Source organism: Netta rufina (assembly GCF_964035555.1).
Source record: "Netta rufina genome assembly, chromosome: 14".
Taxonomy (NCBI): Eukaryota; Metazoa; Chordata; class Aves; order Anseriformes; family Anatidae; genus Netta; species Netta rufina.
In genome coordinates this window covers 14,794,331-14,816,104 of record NC_140137.1, presented here as the reverse complement: position 1 = coordinate 14,816,104, position 21,774 = coordinate 14,794,331, and the positions used below count along the sequence as shown (strand labels likewise).

The following is a 21,774-nucleotide window of genomic DNA, read 5'->3' as shown; positions in this document are numbered from 1 at the left end:
CTGGTGGCCACATGAGCACCCCGCTCCCCAACCCGCCTGCCGGCCCCCTCCCGCTCACGGCCCCCGTGGGGAGCAGCAGGGGGCACTGGGGGGTCTCTGGAGCCCCGTGGTGGGGGTAGGGGGCTCCCCATGGCTGTCCCCATCAGTTGGAGCCCCCCCCACCTTTGCCCCTATCTCCGGTCGGGGCTCTTTGAAGGACGGGAGATTTGAGCAGCCTGGCGCATTCGGTGCTTCCCCTTCCCCCAGCTTTTTTCTCATGCTCTTCGCATGGCTTCTGAGAAAAAGAGGCCAGATTTCAGGATTTCAGGCCCGGCTCTGCCTCGCTCCGGGCTGGCCACGGCCGATGACTCAGGCAGCAAGCAGCATCCGCAGCTCGGCCCCGCTTGGCTCCGCTCCTGCCTGGGACAACCTCGGCAGCGGCGGTGCTGGCCCTGGGCGCACGCCCTTGGCACTGCAGGCTCCTCGCTGCGAGGCACCCGCTGCTGGGGGGCTGCCCGGTCCCCCCCAGGCAGCTCAGAGCCTTTGTCCTGATCTCCCAGTGCCCCCCAGTCCTCCCCACAGCAGGACCTGTGGGGGGCTCGGTGCTGCCCTGCGCTCGGCGCCCCCCTCTCTCATTCACCCAGCTCCCCCCCCTGCGCCGCTGCAGCCCTTGGCGAGCGCGGCGCTTGGCTCCCGGCGATCAACAGGAAGCGGGAGATGGATTTCGCGCTAAACTCGGGCTTTTCCATAAACAGTCTGCGGGGCTGACCCGCGGCGGCGGGAGCAGCGCCGCGCCAGGGCCAGGGCTCGCGTCTGGTTATCGCATTTTTGTGCTCTGGTTTCCTCCCCGCCTCGCCAGCGCACACCCGGAGGCTTCACAGCCCCCTCGCTCCACTTGCCGGGGCTCCCCGTGCCCGTGCTCCCCACCTGGGGCTGGCCCCAAACTGCTCCGACCCCACGGGCACACAGCCTCCAATTTTTCGGCAATCAGCTCTTGAGAAAACACGAGCTGACCCCCAGAGGGGAGAGGGGACCTGGCGGCGGGGGGCAGCGCCTGCTTCCCATTAGCAGCACCGTCCCAGCCTGGTGAGCTCCGTTATGTCCCTATAAAGGTCCTGGCCATGAGAATTATCTGCGGAGCATCCCCCCGTCTGTCTGTCCATCCCTGTAGGATCACACCGTGCCCATGCGCCCATACGGACCTTCTCGTGCACCCATCCCAGCCGGAGAGGTGACTTTGGGGCTGCCCCGTCCCCGTCCCCTTTTGGGCCAGGTTGGCTGTGTTTTGGGGTGGTGGGGGTCAGGGCAGGCACTGGGGTCCGCCAGCAGCGTGGGCTGTGTTTGCAGAGCCGAACAAAGGGGCTTTCTTCCAGCTGCAGCCCGGGGGGGGTGAGGACCGTCTGGAAGCGGAGCCGCCTGCGTCAGACGGCGGCGGGGCTGCGACGGAGCCCCCGGAGCTGCCGGGAGCCACTGCGGGGACAAGGGCTGGGGGCATTCGTGCCCTGAACCCCAGTGCCCTGGGGCTGGATGCTGGGTGCACGCATCCAAACGTGTCCCTTGCACAGCCACCGTCCTCGTCCCCGGTGGAGAAACCTGCCCTGGGCACTGCCAGCCCGTGCCGTGAGCCGAGCAGCCCCAGCTTTGTGCTACAACATTTTTCCAGCTCTGACAGGCACAAAAGTGCCCCACCAAAAGGAAAGAGCCGGTGCATGGACAGGTGGCAAAAAAAAATAAAACTGGGGAGGACCTGGGAACACCCTGATTTCAGCAAGCACCAACCCCTGGCGGAGCGCTGGGCACCCGGCGGCCCCTCAGCAGCGCGCAGCAGCCGGCGGGGCCAAAACCCTCCAACAAAAGCCACTTGTGAGCCCCGCCACTACACAGCCTGCTCTGTGCGGCGGCACAGGCGTTGCTGGCATGTGCTCCGTGCATGTTTTGGCACGGGAACGCACATCCTATTTCCACACGCCGGCCCCGCGAGCAGCGCGCTGCCCCAAGGAGAGGGGACGCGCAGTGTGGGACAGGGCCAGGAGGGACGTGGGGTGGTGGCATTTGGCACGGCACGGCCCTGGGGGGAGAGCTGGGCTTCAGGAGGGGGCTGGCACCTGGGGGTGCTCATGTGTGAGGACGCTGAGCTGCGTGGTGAAACAGAAGGGTTTGATTTTATTATTATTTTTTTTTTGTTCATTGGAAACGGCTTTTCTGATCTCTTGGAACAGAAAACGAAACATCACCGAAGGAAAACAAAACAAAACGCAGCGCTAACCGTTCCTCCCCGCCCTGAAAAATCCCCTTCGCTGTCACATTTTTTTTTTTTCTTGCATGTTTGCTCTGCTGCCTCACCACCACGCTGGGCCTCAGATGTGGCTGTGCCGTCCCCAGGTGGGGATGGCAGAGCCGTGGCCTCGCTGCTGGCACCGGGAGGATGCTCTCTGAGCAGGGACACACAACCACGGGGTGATGATGGCGATGTTGGGCGGTGATGCGGGTGAAGGTGAGGGCTGTGGGACCACCTGGGCTCCTGCCAGCGCAGCCACAGCCCCCTGGGGGGGTCCAAGGCCACCGCTGTAAGGAGCTGGCAGGCAGGGGGCAGTGCCCGTCCCGGGGCTGGGTGCGGACAGGAGAAGGGCACCCATGGGTGCTGACACCACCCCGTGCCAGGAAGCCCTGGGGTGGCCGAGCCAAGGCCCTGCCCCGTCTCGGCGCTTTCCCAGCGCGCCGCCAGCCCCGGCCCCGTGGCTACGAGGCGTTTTGCATTCCTCCCCGCGCCGAAGGGATGCTTTATCGACGGCTTTTTATTATTATTATATTTTTTTTTCCTGCAGACTATTTTCTTTTCATGAAAACATGAAATGGTCCGAGAGATAAGGAGCAAATTTATAGCAGTTCACACCAAAGCGGCCAAGACGCTGGCGAGGAAAAATGCCTTCCCCCCGCTGCCCAACCTCCCCGCGCGCGGTCCCCACCCCGGCCGCTTCCTCTCATTCTCTCCCAATTCTCGTGACTCCCACGACCAGCCCGGCTGCCCCGCTCCCCGTTCTTCCTGCCCGAGGCCGGGCTTGCAGCGAGGTCCCCACCGAGCCCGTGGCACAGATGGGGTTGGGGTTTCTGCCCCCGTGAGCCTCGCATGGCCCCGGGGATGCTGGCGAGGAGCGCACCGGGGTGATGCGGCTTGGGGTTAGGGGCACACAGCCCGCATCCATCCCCTCACCTTGGATAAAGCACCTGGGGCTTCAGGATCCTGCTGCTGCAAAGTCTCCCTAGCATTATAAACGAGTCCAAAATTGGGTTTGGGGGATGTTTTTGGGGCTCCCTGTAGTGGCAGTGCTGGCATTTGGGGTGCAGCCGGCGCGCTCCGTGCCGCATCCGATGGCGAGGGGCGAGCGGGGTCCTGGCGCAGCCACTGCCCCCCAGCCCCCTCCCCTCTCCTGCCCCCATAAAGCTCCCCTTGTCCCGTCCCTGCCGCTGGGAGCCTGCTCAGCACGGCGGCCCCGGGGCTCGCCGCGCTGCAATGTTTAACTTACCGAAATCTGCAATAAATTTTCCTGGCTGCCCCCAATCAGCCGGCCCCCTTACTCCGCCGCTGCAGGTTTACGAGCTCTGAAGAGCTGTAAAGGCCTTTTACGGGCCGTGTTTTTTATTTCAAATTAGGGTCCGACTGGATAAACACCGGACAAAGTACCAATTGACCGTGGCTGCGCCCTGGCCGTGCGCCCGCGTCCTCTCCTGCCCGTGGGGTCGGAGCTGACATCTCCTGTATGGGGAGGGGTGTGCAACGCCAGGGATGCCCTCGCACGAGTGGTGCCACCCCGATTTAGGGGTGCCGTGGTCTGTCCCCGCGTGCCACGGAGGGAGGCACAGCGAGGAGACCCAGAACAGGCTTTTTCCAGCCATCCTGTGCCTGCTCGCTGCTCTCAGGGATGGTTGAGTGTCTCAGGGATGGGGCGAGCTGTCGGCCCCTCTGCCACCATCAGCCACAGCCCCACAGTCCCCTGTGTCACTGCCGTGTCCCCAAGTCAGAGGGTGAGACGGGAGGGGAGGATTTGGGGGTCTCACACCCCATGGATCTCCATCGCTGGCACGCACATGTCCCTACAACGGGGACATGGCCTTGAATTTGGGATATTTGGCTACCCAAAGCCAAGCAGGGGGTGATGCAGGGCTGCTATTCGGGCTCCCCCCCCACCCCGAGGCAGTTTGGGACCGGGGGCCGGGGGCCGTCTGCTGCTGCCTCCAGCCGTGCCCCGCAGCCGAGCGCGGGGGCTGCGAGCGCTCGGAGCGCATAGGTGGTTAATGCCTTCAGCATGTATGAAATATCCCATATGCTGCGAAACAAAAGGGGCTCTGTGCTATTAAAGTTTCATTTCCCCACTCCCCTCCTCCCGCCCCTCTCTCCCCCCCCCAGCTTCTCCCTGCCCTGCACAGCGGCTGCAGGAGAGCGGGGAGAGGAGAGCCGGGCGCTGCCGGCCCCCGGCCAGGACACAGGTACTGGGATACGGGGGGGGGGACACGGGCACGGGACCCCAGATTTGGGGGGCACGGGGCTCTGGGTGGAGGGCAGAGCTGCCGTGGGGCTGTGTGTGATGGAAGGGGCAGAGCAGGAGGGGAAGGGAGAGAGCAGAGCTGGCTGGGGGGCAGCAGCCGTGTCCCCCCACCCCGGAGCATCGGTGCCCCCTCGGGCACAGCCCCAGACCCTGGGGACAGGCAGGGGCTGTGCAGGGTTTGGCTCCAGCAGCTCCATCGCCCCCATTTCTGCCCCTCACACACCCACAGCCCCATCCTAAAACCCTTCCATTGCGCTCTGCAGCGCGCGGCACCGCACGGGGATGCTCCGGGGCGCAAGGCTCCGGTGCTGGGCACAGCCCAAGGGGGCTCTGCTGCCTCCTGCTCCCCCCTGCTCCTGCCCGGAGCCTTGGGACGGAGCAAACCCCGTGTCCCAAGGCCACCATCCCACAGTGCCACCGGGCCAAGGGCTGGGAACGTGGGTGCGCTGCGCTTGGCTGCGTTCCTGGGGGGTTTTGTTTCCCATGGGCCGTCCCTGAGCGCTGCCCGGGGAGCTCAGAGGGTCCCGTGCTCAGTGCTCTCAGTCCCTAAAATGGTAAATTGTCCTTTTTGTTGTGGTTCTGGCTGTCCCCAGGCTCGGCTGTGTGTGCAGCCCTCTGTCCTCGCGCTCCCCCCCTGCCTCCTGGGGGGCACAAAGCAAAGCGCTGGGGGTGCAGGAGCTGCTTCCCCTCTCCCAGCACCCGGCCCCCCTTCCCCACCCGCCTCCCCCAGGCTGGGGGGGGTCACAGTGGGACCAGCAGATGGGGTTTGTGCGGGGCTGAGCTGCTCCATCCCTCCGTCACCCTGCTCCGAACGCGCGGAGGTCGCCAAAACTGGATTTCGGAGCTGCTGGGGGGTTTTCCTGCTGGGTGAAGGGGCCGTGAAGCAAACCTGCAGGGGGAGGCAGCCCCAGCACACCCCCTCCGTGCTGCTGCAGCGGGGCTGTGCCTAATTAGCGAGCGTTCATCAGCACACACTCAGCAGCGAGAGGGGCGAAGGATCCGTCCTGCCCGGCCCCGAGCCATGGGGTTTTGGCTTTGGAGAGGCCAAGCTGTGGTTTTACCCCTGGCTCCCCCCAGCCACCCGCCAGGGCTCCAGCCGAGCACCCCGAACCCTGCACAGAGCTGGCCAGGGGTCCCCGAGGCCCCCCACCCACCCACCTCGGTGGCACGGGAACCCTGCTTGTGGCACCCGAGGTCTCCGGCTCAGCCAAGCTGGCGCTTTCCTCCCCGAAACCACCCTGAGAGTGCTCCCGGGCAGATTTGACAGCCGGGGTGGGGCCGTCCTCACCTCCAGGAAGCTCGGGGGATCAAACCGAGCTCCGGCTCCGGCCTCGCAGGGTCCAAGATAAGCAAAGGGCAGGGCAGGCAGCGACCTGCCCCGCGCGGCGCTGAGCCGTGCGTCCCGGCACCAGGCGGGTCCTGCCCTGCCCGCGGCCGTGCCCGTGATGCTCAGCAGGACCACGGCTCCGGGTGGCCCCGTTGGGGAGGACAGGGAGTAGGAAGACCTCCAAACCCCACCGGTAAGCACAGCTCCACCCGGGTGCTGATTTTTGGCAGGTGCAACCCCCCGCGGGGCACGGCGCGGCCACGGGACCAGCGCCCCACGCGCCCCGACCTCCCCCTGTCCCTGTCCCACTGCTCGGGGACGCCGGGGCTGGCAGGGGTTGCACGGGGACAAGCTCTCAGGAATGTTGTTTTTTCCACCCCGGTTTCCGTCCAGGTAGTAAATCAGCGCTGCAGAAGGCTGCAGAAGGCTTTTGTTTTCCCCGGCACGCTGCTGGCTCCGAGCTACCCCAGCACCACCGCTGCCAGCCCCATGGATTGGGGCCGTCCTCGGCTCATTTCGGGGCAGGATCCGTCCCAGCTTGGTGGCCCGGGGACCTGTGGTGCCGAGGGAGCACCCTGGTGTCTCCAGGGCTTGGCCACATCCATCCCTTTGCCATCCCAGCCCCGCTCTGCTCGGGGTGGCACCGAGCCGGCCCCAGCCCCCGCAGCCTGCCAGGCGTGGGGACGCAGAGAGGGGGTGCTGGGGGGCACAGGATGGTGCTGGGGGCTCGGCCGTGCCTGCAGGGACCCGGGGGTGATATTGGGTTGCAGCAGAAGGGCGAGCAGCCGGGCACAGGGTGACCTGGGCACGGCTCCAGACACCGCTGGGTGACGGCGCAGCACCACGGGGACGGCTCCGTGGGGGCTCCCTCACCGAAACACGGGGGGGCTGCCACGTTTATCCTGTGGGACGCATCCGATCCTGGTGCTTGGCTGTGGAGGGACGGTGCCACAGGGTCACCCAGCCCAGGGGGCAGTGGGGTTGGGGCTTTTTGCTTCACAGCTCGTGAAAACGGTGCAGGAATCGCGCGGGGAGCAACCTGAAGGGGTTTGGGGCAGGTGGTGGCAGGAGCAGAGCCCTGCGCCCCCATCCCGGGGTCCCCACTGCAGGAATTTTGGTGTCGGGGGGTGAGATGCTGCGCCAAGCTCCCCCCCCCCACACACACACACACACCCCGGGACATTCAGCTGCTGGCACCCAAAGGTGCAAAAGTCCCCAGCTGGGTGCGCTGCGCCCGGGCTATTTTGGAAAGGGAAGGCGCCGATCTTGTGACCGGAGCTGGGGACTGAAAGTCTGGGCAGCAGGGGCCTGCCTGAGTGACAGCGCCCCGCTGGGAAACCCGAGAGCCTTCACACCCCGTCCCCCCCCCATCCCACCCCCTGCCCGGCCGCATTTAGGGGTGATGGAAAGCGAGCGGAGGGCGGCGATGTGTCCGGGGACACGGGGACAGAGCCTGGGGACGGACACCCTGCCCCACAGCATCCCCGTGGCCCCGCAGGTGGGGGGCACCCCAATTTACCCCCATTTATCCACCCAGTGCCCACGTGCGGAGCTGGGACGGGAGCACCCAGGTCACCGTGGTGCCCCAAAACCCACCCCCAAGCCAGGTTTTGGGGGGGTCCTCGGGGAGCTGCGGGCAGACGGAGCCGGGGGGAGGCTTTCTGCAGGGCTCGCATCCCCGGGATTGGCAGCCCGAGTGCCAGCAGCGCCTGCCAAGAATATTTGTGTGGGAGGTGGAAAGTTAACTTTAGTTTTCCCTTCTCAATTTGGGGAGGGAGGGGGGGGAGCAGGCTGCGAGAGAGGCGGGTGGGGGGGGGGGCTGCTCGTCAGACCCCTGCGAGTGGGCAGGGACAGATAGCGGAGAGCAAGAGGTCTTCCTGCCACCAGATTTCAGCACTTGGCGAATTTGGGGATATAGATAGATTTATATTTTTTTTACTCTTCCTTCCCTTGGCACCGTTTCACAGCTCACACATTCCCTAGGAGCACCGCCGCCCCCCCCTCTGCTGCCTGCCGGGCTGAGCATCCCCTGCTGCCCTACAGGGGCACCCCAAAACGCCTCCCCGGCCCCAATTTGGCACGGGTGGGTGCTCTCCCTACCCATATTGGTGGACGTGGTGGCTCTCCACAACTACAGGGGCCCCGAATTGCAGAAAGAGCAGGGTGAGATCCCTTTTTTTTTGGAAGAGAAACGCTGAAATCTACCCCCCCACCCCCCCAGGATCTCTTTGCAAATCCGTGTTGAGCCCTCGCCGGCCGAGCAAGGCAGGGGGAAGGATTGCAGGAGTGACAGAAGATTTCCTTTGGGCATTTTCCAAAAAATGCAGCGTTTCACTTGGGAAATGCCCAAGAGCCTGGTTGAAATCCTCGCAGCCAAGCTTTCGCTGCCTGCTTTCAAAATGGCCTGCCTTTTTTTTTTTTTTAATTATTATTTTTATTTTTTCCCTTTCTTTTTCCAAACCAACCTCGCCAGGAGCAGGCAGAGTCCCCCAGACGGGCCGTGCGCCCCGGAGGGAGCCGCAGGATGCTCGTGGGGCTGAAAATCCCGGCAGCGTTTTGGGGCGGATTTGGGGTCGGGCGGGCAGCACCTCCCTTCCCTCCTGCTCTGCTGCGGGGTGGCTGCGCCGGGGACTCAGGGCAGAGGAATTTCCCCGCGTATCCTGTCCCCGGAGCCAGGCCGTGCCCCAGCCGTGCTGGTGCTGAGCGGGAGGAGAGGGAAGCGGCTCTGCCCTTGCTTGTCCCGGAGCCGTGAGTCACTCAATGGTTAAACACAGCCCGGCTTTGTTAGCGGGGAGCCGCGCTCTGCAGCGGGATGGAGACGGAGCCAGGGCTGCCGCGGAGCTTGGGCAGGCAGCAGGCTGGAGCCCTTCCTCTCCAAAAACTCCTGCCTGGGCAGACCCCGGCCCAAAAGGGCCCTGGGTGTGAGCATTTCGCCTCTCGGTGTGGTGACACGGGGCTGTGGGGTGGAATAGGGGCACCTCCACATCCCAGGGAGCATCGGCATCCCGGGGGGGGCTTCCTCGCCCTGGGGCTGGAGCCCAGGTTGGGATGTGAGGGCAGAGGAGCTCGGTGCAGGCACTCAGCGCTCCCCTTCCCTTCACACAGGTCCTGGGATGCCGCTGCTGTGCCTGGCTGGAAAGGAGAAACTCCTGCAAAACCCCCCCCCCTGGGTGACACCCCCTGAAGACAGCTCCTCGGCTGGGATCCCGGAGCACACCCCAGAGCCGGACACTAGATTTGGGAGAGGAACACCCCTGGGTGCAGCAGGGGAGCGAGGGGCTGATGCGTGGCCATCGCCTTGAGCCCCCCACGCTCCCCCTGCATCCCGAGCAGCCCTTGGACTATGAGCAGCGCCCTGGCTCTTTGGGGGCTTGAGGGGTCGCTGAGCACCGCTCCCAAAAGCAGTGAAGGCGGCCGGCAGGATGCCGGAGGGGCACACGGGGCTGCTGGCAGGGCAAACAAGCAGCAGGGAGCTCCATGGGGTCAGGGGTGATGTCCCAGATGCCGAACTCACTGGAGGCTGCCTGGCTGTGGGGGCCGAGCCTGAAGCTCCCCAAAAATCCCCCGACTCTGCCCCGGAGCTGCTCCCCACAGCCGCCAGCCCCACGGCTGACCCCAGCCAGGAGTGGAGGGTGGTGAAGATCAAGAGAGTCCTCATCAACCCCGCCAGCGAGCCGAGGAAAGCGAGTAAGCAAAACCCCCTCCTGCCACCCTCTGCCCTCCTCCCCCCCAAAAAAAACTGGGATCTGAGGTCCCAGCCTCCCCGCTGAGCCCTGGCACGGGCTCATTTTGGGATGATCTCCATGGCCTCAAAACCCTACAGGAATCTGCGGCTTCCCCCGGGAGCAGGGGGAGGCAGCGGGGGGGTTCCTGCTCCGGCCGCAGCCCCTCTCGTGTCCCTGGGGAGATGCTCCCGGGGGAGATGCTCCGGCAGGGTCACCCCCGCCCTCCTACAGGCCCATTTTTAAGCCCTGCTTCCAGCCCTCTGCCTATTTCTCTCCCGAGCAGCTGTTACCTCAGCTGCTGGGGCAGGTGTGTCCCCATCCCGCTGGGAATTGGGCTCGGGGGGGGGGGTTGTTTTCCCCGAGCAGCCCCCGAACCCGGGGAGGAATGGCACCAACCTCTCCCCCTTCACGCAGAGGGGCTCAAAATGAACCAGGTTTCCCCAATCCATCCCCTGGCCTCCCTCCTTTCGGGTACCCCAAGCCCTCAAAGGCAGCACCCCGGGGACGGGACGGGGGCTTGCTGATGGGAACCTCGTCCCCGCTCCTGCTAAATGCGCCCGCGGCATTTCGGGGCCGGGTGCGCAGAGGGGGCAGCCCCAGCCAGCCCTCCCGGTCCTCCCCCTGCTCGGGACGGTCGATACGCAGCCGAAAAGGTCAGGCCTGCCCCTGTCCGGGCTCAGCGTGTTCCCAGCCCGAGCTGCGATCCAGCAGTCCCGCTGCCAGGCTGGAATTTTCAAGTAACTCAGCAGGTTTGTTGGAAAGAGCGCGTCTGCCCCGCTTCCTCCTCCTCCTCCTCCGCCTGAGATCACCGCCGGTGCCGCCGTCATTTTTTCCAGGCAGGATGGCACCGAGGGTCCCCAGCCCTTGCAGCAGCACCGGGGCTTCCCCCAAACCCCCCCAAAAAAAAAACCCTAACCCTGCACGTCCGTGAGGGGCAGGGCACCAAGCAGGTGGCTCCGTTGGCAAGAGCATCCCCGGGGGGTGTCAGGAGGCGCCGGCTTTGCTCCTTTTCCCCTTGTCTGGTGGCTCTTTGCACCCATCCCCACCCAAAATTCGTGCAGGGGAGCCCCCGAGCTGTGCAGAGCCACCCGGCAGGTCGGCAGCTTTTGGGGAGCACGGGGAGCCCCGGCTCGAGGCTCGGGCTGGGAGCCGCAGAGGCAGGACTGGTTTCTCCGTCTGCTGTGCAAATCACCAGAAGGGTTCGCTCCCCGGGGGCTGCCAGGCTAGCGCCAGGCTCCCTCAAAAACCAGAAAAGCACACCAAAAAAAAAAATAAATAAATAAAAAAGCAAGGACCGGCAGGAAGAAAGGAAATTAGAAAGGCAAAAAAAAATAAATAAATAAGGCCAGGAGCCCATCCTGCGGGGCAGGGTTTGGTGCGTGGGGTGGCGCCGAGCATCCCCCCGGCAGCGGAGGTGGGGAGCAGGTCCCCAGGTGGTGACACTGGGGGTACTGGGGGGGCCAGGGGCAGGGGAAAGGGGGTGCGCAGGGCATTAAAGGGGTGCTCAAATTGGGTAAGGGGATGCTCAGGGCGCCAGGGGATGCTCAGGGGGGGATCGATGGGATGCTCCGGCCGCTCTCACCCCCCCCCGGGGGGCTCAGGGCAGACCCAGCGGGATGGGACGAGCAGGGCCGGGTGTCCCGGGGGGGTGCCAGGGTGGCATCAGGGCACCGGGAGCGGGGTCCCCATCCCCATCCCCATCCCCTCCCGTCCCGTCCCGTCGGGTTTGCTCCCCCCCCACCCGACCCGAGCCGCTCCGTTGCACCGGGACGGGCACGGGCAGGGCCGGAGGGACCCACGGCAGCCCCGATCCGCCCGGTCCCCGCCCGCCGTCCCCCCCCCGGGCCCTCTCCGAGGGCGGAGCTGCCGCAACTTTCCTGCCCGCCGCCTCCTCCCCCGGTGCAGTCGGGCGGCGGCACCGGCACCGGCACCGCGGGTAGGGGGGGGGGCGGCAGGCAGAGGCTGCCCCGGGGACGGGGGGGGACGGGAATCGGGCGGGGGGGACACGGGGGAAGCGAGCAGGAGGGCAGGGGGTCGGGGGGGCTGGGATAGGGACCGGGGTTATGAGGGGCGCACGGGGGGCGCACGGGGGGGCGCGGGGATTTGGGGGCGCACGGGGGGGCGCGGGGGTTTGGGGGTGCAGAAGGGGGTGTGGGGGTCCGGGGGGCGCAGCGGGGTGAGGAGGGCTGCGTGGTTTGGTCTGCATGGGAAGGAGCCCCCCCCTGTGCGCCCCCGGGGTGCGGCGGGCACGGGGAAGGACACGGACGGGGTGCCCACGGGGTGCCCCTGGCCCTGCCGCTGCGGGGGGGGTGGGTGGATGGATGGATGGATGGCAGGGCTGCCCCGCTCCAGCCTCTTTTGGGAGAGCTGACAGCTTCATTTTGGCCGTCCGGGGGAAATGCTGGCTCCACGTCGGTGCCAGCAGCAGCCTCTCCTTCCCCAGTGTGGATGCGAGCAGGGCTGGTGCTGCCCGCTGCATCCCCTCGGCTGCTGTGCCCTAAAAAAAAAAAAGCAAAAAGCCCCAACCCATCCCCTTTTTCCCCTCCGCTGGGAGATGGGAGCCCCGGGACTCGCTGCTCGGAGACTTTGGGGAGATTTCAGGCAGAATCAGGGTGAGTTTGGGTGCTGAGGGCTGGGCAAAGCCGGGGCACGGCCGCGAGCCAGGAGCAGCGCGGGGCAGCGGGGAGGCAGAGAGCTCCAAATCCAGCAAAGCCCTCGCGAGCTGAGCGCAGGGAAAACTTGCAAGCGAATCGAATTTTCTCGCTGTGCCAGATCCTGTCGCTGGCAGAGGCACCCGCGAGGAGAGGCCCCGCGCTCTGCGCCCTGCCAGGCAGCTCAGGGCTGCTCCCACCACCCGAACAGGGGGTCTCGGGGTCTGCCGGGGCCAGCACGGGTAAAAAACCCGATGGAGTTGTTATATCCAGGCTATGGGAGGGCTGGAAGCTGGGAACGAGGCAGAAAATTGTCATATTTTTATCCGTGCATGTTAATTGTTCCCAGCTAGCCAGACTGCCTGCTGGTGCTACCCTTCTTGTTTTCCTAGCAGCAGATTATTTGGGATAACTGGGAGCTGGAGGGAAGAGCAGGCTTCATGCGAGCGGTCTGTGCGCCCTGCACAGCTGTAGTTGGGGCAGGAGGCCAGCTGGCTTCCCTGCCCCAAAACCTGCTTAATTTCCGCGGTGTCCAAAGCCCTCAGCAGTGGGGTGGACACACGGGGTGCCCCCTCCCCAGCACCACCCGGCCGTGGCTGGGTTTTTTCGGGCTGGCCAAGGCGCCGTGGTGTTGGGGCGGCCGAGCACCCCGGCCAGGAGCAGGTCAGAGCCCACGTGGATGTGCCAGGTGCCAGCAGGGCCCCAGGTTTCACGTTTCCCCTCGGGTACCTCGTGGCTTCTCCCTGCGAGGACGTCTCACACCCGGTGCTTGTGGCCGCCCGGCCCTGGCAGGTGACAGCCCCAAAATCACCGCTTTTCTTCCCAAGATTGCTGCATAATTCCCTGCTTTGGGGCTCATTCACAGCACGGTGGAGCTGAGTACATCACACTTGGGCCTGGGGCATCTCCCTGCCTGGCAATCCGGGGCCAGCTCCTCGCCTCATTCCAGCTCTGGGGGTTGGTGTTAGGGCAGGACAGGCTGCGTTTGGGTGTGAGACGTCCTCCAGCATCATTTGGGGTCGGATGGCAACCCCAGCCTTTGCTGGATGCCTTTCAGATGCTCCCCAGTAGCCCGGCGAGGGGGGCCCCATCCTTTGCGCGGAAAGCTGAGCCAGAAGGATTTTTCTATTCCCATCTGGCCAGGAAGGGGGAACAACAAAAATGCCTTTCATCGCCCTCATCACCCTCACTGCGGGAGAGAGCAGAGTGTTGGTGCGGGGCGCCTGACAGCTCGGGGAGAGGCTGGGAAGCCCGGCGCTTTGGGGCTGCTGCTGGAACTCAGTCCTGGGGCGGCTGGAGAGCTTAGGACAAGAACCTAGGTAGGAATATGGACAGAGTTAGGGGCCGTGCTGGCCCCAGATGAAGAGCTCGGCGCTGAAATGATGCTCAAGGTGCTCACACGTGCCAGGGAGCACCTCACCTCCTGGCCCGGCATCCCAGCAGCGCGGGGCTTGGGGATGTCCCCGGAGTGTTGGCAGAGCTGGGTTCATTGTTCGTGGAAGGAGCGGGGACATTTGGGGTTGGGAGACGTTTCCTTCCTGAGAGGCAGCGCTGGCGAGCCGGTGAGCGGCGTGGGAAGGAAGGAAGGGAGAGGGGAAGAGCGCGGTGAGAGCCACTCACCCTGCGGACACGAGCTTTGGGCCAGGCTCCCGTGCGTGGCAGGAAGCCTGTTCCCAGCACCGTGCGAACCTCGGATGCCCTTGGCTGCACGGGGTTTTGCTTTCACCTCCTCTCCAAGCTGCCCGGGGCTCCCTGCAGCCCCACGCCCCTCCTCGCAGCACCGGGATGTTTGTGGCACCTGGAGCTCTGTCTGTCTGTCTGTCTGTCTGTCTGTCTGCACGGGGAAGGATGGAGCCAAGAGCAGGGGCTGCAGGGGCGGGCAGCTCGGGCTGGAGGCAGGAGGTGGCCCCTGGCATTTGCCTGGGGGCTTGGGGTCGGTCCATGGGGGCAGATCCTGGCAGATCAGGCATGTCCGTGTGGGATCCCGGGGGCAGATCCTGGGGGCAGATCCCGGCTCTGCTTGGCAGCACGGGGCTGCGGGGGCTCTGCCGGCAGCCGGTCCAAGTGGGAAATCTCTGCCCCAGGGCTGAGTCATCCCTCCAGCACGGAGGACACCCCCGAGGCCCCCCTGCTTGCTGCTGAGAGGCAGCAGCGAGGCCGAGAGGCTCCCAAACGTCTCCGCGGGGAGCTGCGCTTCTTCGGCGGCCTCGGCCTCCAAGGGAGCCGGGCTGCTGGGGTCGGGGCACGAAATTCTCCGACATCTGGAGCCTGCGGCCGGTTTCCCAACAGCTTCCCGGCCCCCTTCTCCCCGCCGCCCCGCGGATAAACACGGGGAGGGCACGCAGAGGAGCGGGACCCGCGGTGCTGGCCGCCCTCCAGCCAGCCCGGCCTCGCCGCCTGCCGGAGGAAGCCGCTTCCCCGCTCTGTGCCGCCGCCAAGGCAAATAGAAAAGTTGCCTTAAAACAATGCCCGGCCGCGGGAGGGAGAGGTTTGGGATGCCAGCAGCGCTGCTGCAGACGGGGATCATCATCCAGGAGAGTTTCCACTGGCGTTTCTCGCCCTCCTCTCCCCTTGGCCCGGCTTAAAAGCCACCCGCGGTGGGGCCGCCCGAAAGCTTGGTGCTCCTTCCTCCTCCTCCTCCTCTTCTTCCTCCTCCTCCTCCTCCTCTCCAGCCCCTTCCTCCGCACCGGCTGGGGGCTGAGCTGTTTCTGCAGAGCACCGAGATGAAGGGCAGGGATTTGCACCCTGCTCAAGGGGTTGGTGGCCGGGCACTGCGTGCTGCTCCTTGCGGGGCTCGGAGACTTGCAGGAGTCCCCTGGCACCCCATAAATGTGGCATTTCCCAGCAGCTGCCCAGCCTGGGGCTCCTTTCATCCTGCTGCAACCTAAAGCAGGTCAAAATGCTGTGAGCCTCCATAAGGACGTGGCATGCGAGGGATGGGTGCTGCTCTGGGGGATGTTTTGGAGGTGTGGGGAAGCCGCCAGCAAGGGCCCTAGGCTGGAGGGAGAGGTGCCACCCATGGGTGCCACGGCACGGGGACACCGAGGCTGGGAGGTGGCGGGGCCACCCTGCACGCCTGAGGGGTGCCGGGGCTGGGACCGGCCTCGAGGCTGTGCTGGGGATAGGAAGGGAAGGCAGGAGGGCTGCAGGGCGAGGAAGAGGAGATGCCCAGCACGGAGAAGCCTTCTCGCTTCCCCACGAGCTCTCTGGAAGGATTTGGCTTAGTCACTCATCCCTTCCCTCGCTGGTAGGCTGAACCACCGCTTAAAATATCCTGGAAGGCTCCCAAGCGGCACAGAAGGCAAGAAAATGAAAAACACATGAAGGGAAAGGGGAGTGGACGCTGCCTGCGCCCGGAGGAGCTGGGTTTGGGGCGGGCAGCCCCGGCCACCCACCTCCAGCCCCTGCACGGGGCCGCGCTGCCGGGCACAGGGCGAGCAGGGGAAGGAGCCCCCAGAGAGGAGGCTGGGGGCTGCCCCAACCCCACTGCAGCGGGGACAGCTCCAAATGTGTAGGGTGGGAGCTGGCAGTGGCCTCGGAGGGGCTGGGGCTGCCCGGGCAGACGTGCGCGGCCGCGGGCGTTTCAGGGCGCGCTGGTAGGAAATGTCTCACCCCGAGAAAATGCCTTCCCGGCAGCTCCACATCCTCCCGGTGTCTGGGAAGGGCTTTCACCCTGACCTTTTGGCCAGCGCTCCCGAAGCCCGGTGGCTCTCACGGGGGCTTTCAGCGGGTTCAGCAGGCGCTCGGCCGGCTGTTTTTAGCACTTTTATGGGCTCCGAAGGAATGGGGCTGGCGCGGAGCTGCGGGCTGCGTCGGACGGGGTCAGGCTGTGCACGGCTCCTGTCGGCTGCTGCCATCTCGTGTTGCTGCACCAAGAAGCCCTGGGCTGGCCACCAGCCCCATGGAGAGGTGTTGGGGGACGATGCTGCCCCGTTGGGTTCGTTCTCCTGCCCGCACGGGGCTGTGCACAGGGATTTGGGAGAGGGGACACATGCTGGCCCCTTCCCTGCCCCATGCGTGTTGGAGCCGGGGGCTGAAACCCTGCGAGCTGCAACCTGAAACCTCCCGAAGCCTTTGGAGAAATTCCTTTCCCATACGGTCACTGCCATCGGCGCACAGAGCCCTGCAAGATAAGCTGTCCCGCGGCCGGCAGGGATCGGGGACGCGCTGCTCCTCTTGTCCTTGTTCGGGGGGAGCAATGGCCAGGGCAGCCCGGCAGCGGCTGTCTTCGGGGCTTCAGGGGTTGTTTCCAGCAGGAACAAGTCCCTGCTCCCGTAGGCAGCGTGTTCCAGCTGAAATAAGGCTCTGAAATTAGGAGGTGGGGCAGGGTTCTGCGTGCCCCCGCGCTTTGGTGGCTTTGGGAACACACCGCCGTGTAGAACTGCAGCCCAGCACCTCGGGCAGGTGCTGTGCTGGGTGGGAGAGACCCCCGTTACCCCAAACCGGGGTCCCCCCTTCCCACCCCAGCCCCACGCCTCCCTCTGCTGTTGGTGAGGGGCCTCGAGGAGGGGCCGTGGGTGCTGCAGGGGGTGCCGAGCCCCGCTAACCCCCTCCCCTCTCTGCTCTCTCCCCAGGTCTCTCCCGCAGCTCCAGCCTCTCGGAGAAGGAGCTGAAGGAGGCGAAGGCGCGGAGCCGCAGGATCGTGGCGCAGCTCACCACGGCGCCCGGCCCCAGCTCCAAGGGCGTGCTGCTCTTCCACCGCCGCAAGCAGCGCGTCGACGGGCTCACCGGCACCGGCGCGGGGCATGGCACGGGGCTGCCGCTGAGCCCGGAGCCTCGGCAAGGAGCCATGGAGGAGGGCGAGGGGCACGGCACCGGGGGGACGCCACCGGAGCCTGCCGACGCGCAGCAGGTCCCGCTGAGCGTCTACCTGAAGGAGAACATGGCACCGGCCGCCACCAACGGGCTGCATGAGAGGGAGAGGGCAGAGGGAGAGGCAGGGAGGCTTGGAGGGATGCAGGATGGCATGGGGGGGAGCGTGGCTGCTCCCGTGCCGCCGCAGAGCGTGCGCATCCCCGAGCAGAAGAACGGCGAGGTGGCCGGTGCGCCCGTGGGGACAGGCAGCGTTACCATAGGGACGGGTAACACACCCGTGGGGACAGCCAGCATAACCGTGGGGACAGGAAACACGCCTGTGGGGACAGCCAGCGTGACCCTGGGGACAGGCAATGCAGCTGTGGAGATGCCCAGTGTGCCCGTGGGGACAGCCAGTGCGCCCATGGGGACAGCCAGTGTGCCCGTGGGGACAGCCAGCACGCCCATGGGGATGGCAAACTCACCCATGGGGACGCCAAACACACCCATGGGGACAGCCATCGCACCCATGGGGACAGCCAGCGTGCCCATGGGGACAGCCAGCGTGCCCACAGGCATGGCCAATGCATCCATGGGGATGCCCAGCGCACCCATGGGGACGGCCAACACATCCATGGGGTCAGCCAGCGTGCCCATGGGGATGCCAAGTGAGCCCATGGGGATGCCCAGCGCACCCGTGGGGACAGCCAGCTCACCCGTGGGGACAGCCAGCACCCCCCTGGGGACAGCCAGCTCACCCGTGGGGACAGCCACCCCCTCCGGGCAGGCGCAGAACGGGGCTCGGGGCAGGCAGTACTACGAGGTTCACCTCACCCTGGCCAAGCCCAAGCCCGTGAAGAACCGCACGGCCAGGCCGTTCGGCACCCAGACGCCCGCCACACCGAGCCAGGGTCCCGAGGGAGTCCCAAGCCAGCCCCCCGAGAGAGCCCCCCCTGCCCCCACCGAGCTGCCCCCGCCGCCCACCTACGCGGAGACGCTGGGCAGCCCCCCGCCGCTCAGCAGGGTCCGCTCGCCCCCCGCCTACTCGGCCCTGTACCCCCCCGTGGAGCAGAAGGTGCTGCAGAGCCCCGTGCACGGGGCGGGGGCCGTGCCCCCCCTGCCCAAAACGGGCATCCTGGAGGAGTCGGCGGCCCGCAGGGCCCACAAGAAGTCCATGTTCACCTTCGTGGAGAAGCCGAAGCTGGGCCCCAACCCCGACCTGCTGGATTTGGTGCAGAGCGCGGACAGCAGGAAGAAGCAGAAGGAGCACGGGGAGCCCGGTGCCGAGGACGAGCCCTTCGCCCTGGGGGCAGAAGCCTCCAACTTCGTCCCCAGCAGCGCGGCCAGGGGCGGGCAGCACCTCGCAGCGGCCGACGATGCCCCGGCGTGGTCGTCCTGCCTCAAATCCCCCCGCATCCAGCCCAAACCCAAGCCCCAGCCCAGCCACAACCTCACCGAAGCCAGGGGGAAGGGGGCCGAGCTGTTTGCCCGCAGGCAGTCCCGCATGGAGAAGTTCATCATCGAGGCTCCCTCCCAGCCCGACCTGCTGCGCTCCCCGTCGCCCACCATGTCCCTGCCTCCCTCCTGGAAGTACGACGCCACCGCCTGCCTCTCGCCCATGGTCTCCAGGCACCCCGTGCAGAGTCCCTGCAGGCCCTCCAAAACCCCCCCGGCGTCTCTTTACGGCGGCGGTGCCCACACCCTGGCGGAGAACGAGGCGTCCCAGAGGGAGCTGGAGCTCTCCAAGCACCAGCCCTACCAGCTCCAGCCTTCGCTCTTCATCCTCTCCCCATCCAAAGCTCCGCCGAGGGCCGTGCCACCGCCCAGACCTTCCCTTCCCGACGCCTACCCCTGCCCGCAGCGAACGTCCTGCCCGGCCTCTCCGTTGCCTCCTTCCCCCGTTTGGCAGCCTCCTGCCGGCGGGGCGGCCTCCGGCCCCTTCCCCGGTGCCAGCGGGGCTCTGCCCCTGCCTGCGAGCAGCCTCCCCGCTCCCGGAGCCTCGGCGGAGCTGCTGCTGGCCTCGCCGTGCCGCCGAGTGAAGGGGGGCTTCCAGGCGCCCCGGCCCTCCTACTCCACCAGGAACGCGGGGATCGAGGCGCAGGTGTGGAAACCTTCCTTTTACTACAAGTAGCGGGGGCGGAGAGACCACGGAGAGGGTTTTGGGGGCTCCCCTCCGCCGGCCGAGTCCTCTCCGATTGCTCACGGCCGAACCGAGCCAAAAAAGGGGGAAAAAAGGAAAAAAAAGAAGTAGCTGAACGGCTTCCAGGGCGGTGCAGGGGGCGAGAGGACGCGGTGCCGAGCCCCCCGGTGCGCCAGGGGCCACGTGTTTGTGCCAAGAGGGGCCGGGGGCATAAAGCACAGGGCCCCCCAGGTGGTGACAGGAGCCCGGCCGCCCCGCAGTGCCTCCGGTGCTTCCTCTCTTCTCTTGCCTGGAAACTTTCCGGAGCATCACAGCTCTGCCTCCGTCTCTTTTCTCGCCTCCTGCATTTCCAGCCCCTCCAGCTCCCAGCCTCCTCGTACCAAAGCCTCACTGTGCCTGCTCCTGTCTCTCCTGCTGCTCTCTAGGGACTTCTCCTTCTTTGCTCCCACGCCGCCGAGGAGAGCCACCAGCTCTGGGAGCAGCTCCCCGGGCAGGCAGAGGCCCTGAGCTGCTGGGGCTGGTGCTGAGCAAGGCGGGCGCAGCGGGGGGACGAGGGACGGGCACGGGCAGGGCTCGGTGCCGGCGGTCTGCAGGCAGTTCCCACGGCTGTGCCAGCACGTGCGGGGTGCTCCTGGCTCACCCCGGGAGCAGAGGTGCCCCTCGCCCAGATTCTGGCTTCCTCGCAGCCTGGCTGATGGCCCCGTGCCTGCCCCAGCCTCTGCAGGGGGAAAAATCAACCAGGGCAGGGATGGGGACAGGGGGCTGCCTGCGCCGAGCTCCGTGAGCCCCTCTCTCCTGCTGCTCTCCGCATTAACGAGTTGCCTTTCGACTGTGCTTTTATTTCTCCTGCCTTTTTTTCCCCCCCTCTTTCTGAATACACTCTCGTGCACTGTCAGACTGTCTCTTCTCTTTCCTGCTGCCTCGGGAGGAGCTGCGGGGCGGTGCAGCCTCGCCGTGCTCGGCACTGGGGGCTTGGACCCCTGGCACCTCAGGGGGCTCTGCCCCGCCGTGCTGTGCCACCAGCACATAGAGACAGATCCTGGCTCCTATTTGGGGCAAGGATGATGAAGCACACCCTCGGGGGGGTCGTAAATGGCCCCAAATACCCAGGCAGGTGCAGGAGCCTTCTTGCAGGGATTTAACCCAGCCCCAGCACTGCGGCGCAGGGGGATGCGCCCATGTACCCGCACCTGCCTGCAGCTCTGCTTCACTCTCCAGGGCTTCAAAAATGATCTGTGATAACAGTGGGGCATCAGACCTGTTGGCTTCTCACCCCTTTTCCCCAACACCGATGCTCTGCCCCCTTCCCCACCCCGGTGGGGCCGCTAACCTGCTCTCTGTCCCCTCCAGGACAGGCGCACGTCCCTCCCCGCCTCACCCACCTGGACGCCCCGATCTGCGCGGCGCCAGGGCAGCCTGGACGGCTGGGCCAGCCCGGCCTCGGTGCCCGAGCTGGATGAGGGCCCCCCCAGATCCCCGCCGTGGAGCGAGAGGTCCCTGTCCCCGCTGCGGCAGGACGCCGACCCCCGGGCCAGCCGGCAGATGCAAGCGCGGCTCGCCAGGAACATCATCAACGCTGCCCGCAGGAAGAGCTCCTCGCCCAAAGCCGTGGGGACAGAGGGCTCCCGGCCCTTCACCCCGCCGGCTGCCAGCCCCCAGCTTATGGGGTCGCCCGGTTTGCCCCGATCCCCCCGGCCGGAGGGGTGCAGAGCCCCAGCCCCGCAGGTGGCCACCTCTGCCTGCAGCGTGCCGGCCGCACCGGGCAGCCCCTCGCCCGGCTACAAGAGCCCCCTGCCATCGCCCCGGGTGGACGGGCCCCGCTCCTGTGCCTCCCCCGGGGTGTCCCGAGCCTCCTGGGCAGAGGGACGCCGGCTCCTGCTGTCCCCAGGCTCTGCTGGGCTGTCCCCGACCCCCAAGAGCCCGCTGCCATCGCCGGTGGTGGGCGCGCGCTCCCCAGCCAAGCGCTACAGCTCCCGGTCCCCGACGGACTCGGACGTCTCCCTTGACTCCGAAGACTCGGGGGCCAAGAGCCCGGGCATCCACAGCTTCAACCTGTGTCCCCGCGGCTGGACCGGGAGCCTGAGGCTGAAACCTGGGGGGCTGCCTTCGGGGGCCCCCTGCACCTCCTAGAGCAGCCGGCCCCGGCCACGCCGCACCGCCAGCCCCCCGCAGTGCCACCCGAGGGGGTCCCCGGGCAGGGAGAGGCACGGGCAGGGGCTGGGGATGCGCGGAGCGTCCCCGTCCCCATCGGCGTGCCGCCGGGGTCAGCTGCCTCCCACCTGCCCGCGGTCCCATGGCCCGGCTCTATTTTTACCAGCCTAACCTTTCGGGGCAGGACTGCGTGGTCAGCAGGGAGAGCAGGGCAGCTGGCGGGGGGGACACAGCCCCTGGGTGTCCCCTGTGCCCGGCGCCCCCCAGCTCTGGTTTCCCAGGGTGGCCCCAGCAGTGCTGGCACCCCCACGGGGTCACCACGCACCCCTCGGGTGGGTGCCGTGGCCAGGACTCCCTCTCCCAGCAGGGTCTGACCCGGCTGGTTTCGGCCAAAACCAGATCTGGAGGAGGAAAATTCATGTTTTATTCCCCTGGTCCCCAAATCCTGCTTGCTTTTTTTTCA

At 66.5% G+C, this 21,774-nt stretch overlaps 1 protein-coding gene across 1 annotated transcript; it reads left to right on the top strand.

Moving 5' to 3' along the window:
* Window positions 1-9,272: 9,272 nt before the first annotated feature.
* SYNPO (synaptopodin) lies at window positions 9,273-21,670 on the top strand (the record flags this gene model as incomplete). Its single annotated transcript, XM_084295461.1, has 4 exons — window positions 9,273-9,537; window positions 16,801-17,268; window positions 17,728-19,121; window positions 20,511-21,670. 4 exons carry the CDS (start codon window positions 9,273-9,275, stop codon window positions 21,288-21,290), a joined length of 2,907 nt encoding a protein of 968 aa, XP_084151587.1. The 3' UTR covers window positions 21,291-21,670.
* Window positions 21,671-21,774: the final 104 nt, after the last annotated feature.